General features: G+C 33.9%; 1 protein-coding gene across 3 annotated transcripts in view; it reads left to right on the forward strand.

Annotated features, from left to right (window-relative positions):
• LOC137643075 (uncharacterized) overlaps positions 1–6,399 on the forward strand; it is a 28,033-nt gene extending 21,634 nt beyond the window's left edge. For 2 of the 3 annotated variants that reach the window (XM_068375925.1, XM_068375922.1), the window contains exons 3-6: positions 1–163; positions 1,987–2,776; positions 5,610–5,859; positions 6,113–6,399. The exon at positions 1–163 is cut by the window's left edge and continues 33 nt beyond it. In XM_068375925.1, the coding sequence (XP_068232026.1) occupies positions 1–163; positions 1,987–2,776; positions 5,610–5,845 (1,189 nt within the window). In that variant the 3' untranslated portion in view covers positions 5,846–5,859; positions 6,113–6,399. The remainder of the gene's footprint in view (positions 164–1,986; positions 2,777–5,609; positions 5,860–6,112) is intronic. The other variant, XM_068375930.1, reaches the window with a different exon arrangement.
• Positions 6,400–7,500: the final 1,101 nt, after the last annotated feature.

Raw genomic sequence — 7,500 nt, forward strand, 5'->3', positions numbered from 1 at the left:
CTACCTGTGCCCGAGAGAAGGCCGATTCCCGCATCCGTGGCAGTGCGGGAAGTACGTCGAGTGTATCCGGGACTCCAAGAAAGGAATCTTCAGGAAGCGCTTCAAAAACTGCCATGGCGCCGTCTTCAATTCGACCCGCAAGATTTGCATGATGACGGAAGAGGTGAGCAGTTCAAAGGTTTCAGAAGATAATAACGTTGAAAGTAGATGTATGAATAGCTATTTTATCTGATCGACTGATCCCTTGAATTATTAGATTATGAGATAAAGATTCATGACATATATAAACAAATATTTTATGATGATGATGATGGTGATGATGAGGATGATGATGCGGATGATGATGATGGTGATGATGATGATGATGATGATTATTATTATTATTATTATTATTATTAAAGAAAGTTCCTCTACAGTTGCGTTAATTTTTCGTTTTCTATTTTCCTTATGATTCTCTTTTACTGGTGGTGCAAATAAAACTGAACGGCCAGAAGTTGAGTTGCTTATTCCAAGTCGCCTAAGCAGGCTTCAGTCCAACTCCAAAGGTTGCTAGCGGAATAACATGGGAAGTTGTTTAGCATTATTAAGTTAGCATTCACTAGCAGGAGCTTTTGCAAGTGAACGATATGCAGTTTATTTTACAGCATGTATAAGAATATGTGGTGAAAGGTATTTTTCCCTGATCGACACTGGCCCGCTAATCCATTTCTTGACCAGAGACTTCGTGAAGTTTGATATATATATATATATATATATATATATATATATATATATATATATATATATATATATATATATATGTGTGTATATGTGTGTATATATATACACATATATATATATATATATATATATATATATATATATATATATATATATATATATATATATATATATATATATATATAGAGAGAGAGATTCCCGTTTTCATCGTTATGGCGTGGAAAGGGCTACCTCTGTAGGTGATGGAAGGAAGAATGGCATGTTTTTTCTTATGTGTTCATCGTTAGTTGAAGTTTTTGTTTATCTAGACAAAGGTTCTGAAAGTCTAAAAGCGTATGGTGTTTGTCCTAGAATGCTTGAATATTGCAGTGCCCAGTATGTATCACGAAAGATTTTCAGAAGTAGGCATGAGTGTCATTCCTATGTAAAATTGAAGGAAAACTATATTTCGGCATTTAAATCTGCACATGACATTCACTTTCTATAAATCTTCGAGAGGAGGCTTCGAAGATGTTCTTAAGTAAATCTGTTGTTCAATTAAATTTACTATTGCAGTAAATGGTGAAGGTGATCTTGGCCTCTTCGGGGATGATGGCGGTGACGTTTTCCTAAATAATTTTTAATATCTTTGTTTATCCTGCTGCTACTGCTGCTAGTATCAGGGTTTGACCTTTATATTACACTTTAGGTTACTTATTTCTTCTGTGTCATTGTTATATGTGATGGATTAGTCTAATTACTTTGTTTTAAGTCGATCTGACTTCCTTCTTAATATAATCAAGAGTTTTTTGTTGATCAACCCTTTGTTGATTTTGTTGTGAGTCTTCTTCCACGCATATGTACACATTTTGTCCGTTTAAACAGGTATACAATAGTATTGATTCTGTATCTTCCTAAAGTTAGACAAAGTTTTGCATCAGGGTATTATTGCTTGAATGATTTAGTTTTATGTCAGAGCACATACTTTTGCTCATGCGGATAGCCCAATAAGACCATTGTTTTACCAATGAAAACAAAATTTCTTATTCATTACTTTATTGGCATTCGTGAAATTTCTAGATTTCAGCAAACCCTCACCTATATAAAAAAAGAGCGACTAGAATGGCATGAATAATCATGAACGTATGGGTAATATATACTGTACGGATTCGTGTATAAACCGTTACTATAAATAGTAATCCATATTTTAGCATCTTTTACTCCTCTGTTATCCATCCATTAAGCACTGAAAAGAGTAAAAGTGTTAAATATCATTAATCTTTCTAGGGGGACGAATGTGCAAGTAGACCACGTACTGCCAGATCTCTTACCGTCGATCGTAGGTTCAGCAGCATCTGCGACAGCAGGCGTAATGGATTCTTCTGCGCCGATTGCAAAACAGTTGTGAATTGTATCGAAGGAGTTGCATTTGTTGAAAATTGCGGCACATCGGATACTTGCTCAAAAAAGGATGCATTTGGTGGAGCCATCTGCTATCCTACACCCGAACCATCATGCTCCTGCAGCCGCGCCAACGCATTCTTCATCGATCCTTATGACACACAAATGTTCTTCTTCTGTAGCGCTACTGAAGCAGAACCTGACATGTATCACTGCCCAGGGGAAATGATCTTTGATGAAAGTACTCAACAGTGCAAGAATGCGAACGGCTTTTCTCCATGTATGGAAGCAGGCGTCTTTGCTTACCATGATGACTGCACTCAATACTATACTTGTATTGCAAGTCAAAATGGCTGGATCCAAAAACCCTTTTCCTGCAGTGATGGTTTGATGTACAATGAAATTAAAGGGCAATGTGAAGATCCCTGTAGCTGGGACACAGGAAAATTCACTTGCCAAAGAGAAGGACGTTTCTCTGACCCTCTCAGCTGTGATAAATATTACGAGTGTGTCCTATTAAGTGACGGAAGCTTTCGACAAGACCAACGACAATGTCCTCATGGATATGAATGGGTTCAGAGTGAGCTTGGAGTAGGAAGGTGTGGGAAGGGACCCTCCCCCAACTGCCAGCCTTTGACACTTACCAAATGTATCATTCCAGATACATGCTCCGAAGGTACGTAGTGTTTACTGCATTATCATATTCTGTATACCTCTACTGATGTAAACTTTATACAAAAACTTCATGATCCTATCATAGTTATTGTATATTTTACATAGGTAGTTGTCAAAATAATCTATAAATGACTCGATAAACTTCTCTTTTTCAAAATTTTTCTAGGGATAATCACAACCCGCTGCGTACATTTCATTCGCTTTCGTTTCCTATGAAACGGAAGAAAACTGTGAGTAGGCCTAACATTACACAGCGATTATCTTATTCATTAGATATAAGCAGTGCAAAAGTATATTAGAAAAAAAGTAACCTCGTGGAACGATTGTGGCTTATATAAAATCTCTTTAACAAAATAGGCCTACTCTTGATTGCGTATGATACTGCTGGGTAGAGATGAATAAATTTCCTGTTCACGTGCGAAATGGTCTCTTTCGTATAATATTAACCTAAAAAAAAAAAGTCAGCAACATTATTCCGTTAAACCAAGTTGTTTTGGCATGGTATAATATGAGTGAGATAAAATAAATATAAGTAATTTGTTTTTGTGGATACCTTTTGATCAAGGACCTTTATATAGATGAAAAATGAGTGATTGAAGAGGAAAGTAAATTCGATTATTTCACTCATGAGAATTCTTTGTTCTGAATTTTATTAATCAGCTGTCCGATTTTGATAACCTTGCTGTCAACCCAAAATTCTTTCAAAGAAGAGAGCTAACTTCAGAATAGAATCCTGATATATTCTATATGAATAAACTAATTGCAATTACAGTAGGCCTAATGATTTTAGAGATAGTTCAAGAGACTCTTCTCAGACGTAAACATGATTCTATGGCTCCCGTGGATCTATTGCTTAAAAGAGAGAAAACATTGTTAGTTTGTAAAGAACTTATTCCAGCCCACTACTGTCTGTAAAGAGAACGCTACAATGAAATAATTTCGGCAGATGTCATTCAGATAAATAATTTCAATTCTACGCTCGTAAAAACGCATTTTTGATGATGGTCCAGTTACAACATATTATTATCTAGTATGTCACGGAGTTACAACCTCTCTACCGTCTGTTTCTTTAGTAGGTTTCATCATTGTAAGAATTTCCCACATATATCAGAACATAATATTTTCATTCGAATCAAATGATATAAGTAGACCTAATTTGTTTTCATATTATGCTGTTATATATTATAGATTATCAGTGAAATATTAAAAATTAATAGATAGATGGAATTTGAATAACAAAACCATTTAAAAGCTGGAAATTTTATTAATGAATGCTGGACCAAACTAAACATGTGCCAATTTATATATATATATATATATATATATATATATATATATATATATATATATATATATATATATATATATATATATATATATATATATATATATATATATATATATATATAGAGTAGATCTAACATATATCAACATTTCTTTTCTTTTTCTTTAAGATTATTTTTGCTTTAGAAGATATCCTGATGGTTTTTCTTTTGCTTGTTCAAATGTGTCCTTAAAGAACCACGGCCAATGTTTAAATTTCTGTTGCTCAAAGCATTTGATATCCTACTTAACTTCTCTTTCAAGCTGTGTTTTGAAATAAAGAATATTTTGAATTATCAGCTCATCTGCATAGAAGCTAATCCAGTCCCGTTATTGTTAGGCAATATTCAAGCCATAAATACATTCTTTCATTCCCTAACTAATTTTTCTCTTTACCAAATACTATTAGAATTAATTGCAACCTTTCAGTCTGATTGAATCATTAGGGTATTGCCTCGTTCCTCTAGAAACATTACACATTATAATTAAGGTTGCCATATTTCAATCGTATAACATTCTCTGAAGGCAATATCTTTCTTACAGGACCCCACAGGCATTAAAAATGGTTCCTGTCAAAACATGCATTGCAGAATATTATTTACTGTTTGGTTCCTTTCATGCAAAAACAGTAAATTACAAATATTACAACTTTCTGATTTCTATGATTTATTAGTTAGACTTTTAACGTTTTTTCTCAGAGTTTTCAGTGGGAACCCGATTACCCGAAAGCCGCTTAAAGTAATCATAGTATGAAGTGTGAAATGGGCATTAGAATTGTGCTGGATATAGTACGATAAAGCTTTTCTAATTGATTGGTCGCTGAAAAAACTTTTGTTCTGAAATTATAAAATTTGGAATTTTTTTTATCCGCGTATCAAACGAAAGTGGTATAGAAACGCACAATATAAAGCAGAAAATCATAGCATATCACTATCATGCATAAAATCATGAATTATTAGTCACTGATTGCCTTGCACTGCAGTGTTTAAGAAATATAAAGGAAACTGCTAAAAGCGAGTTTCTCACCGTCGTCCTAGCACCGAAAGCAATAGCAAAAGATTAATATCTGAAAGAGGCACTACTCACTTGCCACTTCAGTATAGTAAGAAAACGCTAAGATAAGCTTCAAGTTTTTTTTTACCTACAGCTGTCAATCAGAATATGCAATCACACTAGGTGTAAACAAAGGTATTAGATATATGCCTTTAAGATATATTTCTATATGACCTTCGGCAAGTCACATTCGCTTTCGGTTATCAAGCGGATAAAATTTTTTCAAAATTTCATAACACTGAAGCAACCTATTTTATTTTCAATGGCAATCAATTGAAATAGCCTGTCAGGCTATATCTGACACTATTATAGTCATATCCTACGCTGCATACTACTTTTCTAAGCAGCTTTCAGGTAATCGAGTTACTGTAACTTGAAGTTTCATGAAATTCACGTTCATTTTTTCATATCCAACTCTATCAAAAATAAAAGTTTCAGTAATCTACGTTTTTGTTTAGCCCCAGCAGGCTCTGCAGCCCCAGCAGGCTCTGCAGCCCCAGCAGGCTCTGTAGCCCCAGCAGGCTCTGCAGCCCCAGCATCCAGTATCCGTAGTGGACAGCTAATAACTAATTTTAGGACATCAGGAGGTAACTCCAATCCTCCCCAATATGCATTTGTACATTACCCGGTTGGATCAGATTCTGTCTGGAACCCACCGAATCGTGGTGATCGCCGAGCTCGCGTTTCCAACTGATTCTGTCGGATGAGGTAGGATATATTTCATAATACTTTGCTATATTGTTTCGATCCTTATTGTTCAACTTTATTTAATAAATGTATAAGAAAAGCTATTTGTAAGTCTAGGCCTACACAAAGCTTATAAAACTGATATAAATATTAGACAACTTCAAAGATGATTTCCATATTTATACTATGCATATAAAGATAATACAATTACGTGTATTATACCTACATCTGACCTTGTGAACGTTTGGCATAAGTATTATTTAAATCGTTTCAGATTTAGTGCAAATACGCTTTTCATCGATGGTGTGAAGCAACACTGAAGTCTGAGGAGCCTTGGAGAGAAGACGTCTGCCACAGATTAACCTTTATCTCTGAGTACTACAATCTAAGGTGACTGGTCTGAGATTAGACTTTGTGGGTCTGGGCATTAGGAGCCGTAACTGTAATCATCCTTTTATTTTTATTTATCATGTACACAAACCCTTTAGTAGTATTGATATTAGTTACAAGGAGTATTTTTCTGTTTGTTAGTATATGATTAAATTTCAGTTGTTATACATATCACTGTCTTTCATTTTCCAACACTAAATACTTCTTACTTGCTATTGTAAATAAGCATCTTGAAAAATGGTGTCTGCAGTATTTACTAAGTTGCAATTAGTAAATGAAAGGAATAAACAAGAAAGAGCAAGAAGGGAAACCAAATAAATTAAATTAGAGAAAACTGACGTAAGTAGCATAACTGAAAATCGTATCCGTCTTAAAATCAAGATAACATCGACTTATAAAACCAATGGCATATATATAATCATTTTTGGTCCAAAATGTAATCTTTGTAGGAGCATATTTGCATGGGTTGTTTCACTGAACAATCTCTAACATGGTTGACAGTAATAGATGTTCAGCTCTTTGAAGTTTGATTTAGTCCATCTTGGAGGGTAAAAGCCCTACCAAACTCATTAACTACCGCAGTTTTGCAGAAAAATGGTGATCTCTGCACTGAAGACTTTAAAGGAAATTCTAATTAATTTTTATCTATCTTTATCTTTTGCATTGTTTAAATTCTTAACTTTTCATGTTGATGTTAAAGATCTTTTTACAATGGTGAATGAATCGTTACCAACATTCCTATTATCACCAAGGATATGGAATAAATTTCGATGTTATTAGCAAACGTTCCTTCATTCCAATTATTTCCATAATGTGCACAACCTTCTTTATCATGTGTTTCCCTCGTTACATCTGGCACTTATAGTACTTATTTCGGTAACCAATTTCTTGTTTTATAATCTTCAACTGTAACAATTCCTTCAAAAAGAAATAGTATACCGAATGGTATCACAAAATAAATCCATATGCAGTTTATCATTCTTAACTATATGTTCTTGTACTTGAAGGATGTTATACTCATTATTGTAGCATACGATTAAACTATTTAATTTGCATACATACAGAACATAAACATTAGCATTAGTTGTAGTTATGTAACATAACTTATGTTAATAAAGTTAAATATTTTATTCGCGGTTAAAAAAGGATTTTATCAATGTTCATTTGTAATGGCAGTATATCTTCTTGCAGTTTTTAATTCTATCTTAACATCTTAAAACGTCTAAATAGGTATGCTGAAGGTAGTAATCTGTTCCCTAGTTTGCAGTAGGG

This window comes from Palaemon carinicauda, chromosome 1, assembly GCF_036898095.1.
Source record: "Palaemon carinicauda isolate YSFRI2023 chromosome 1, ASM3689809v2, whole genome shotgun sequence".
In the NCBI taxonomy this organism is placed as follows: domain Eukaryota; kingdom Metazoa; phylum Arthropoda; class Malacostraca; order Decapoda; family Palaemonidae; genus Palaemon; species Palaemon carinicauda.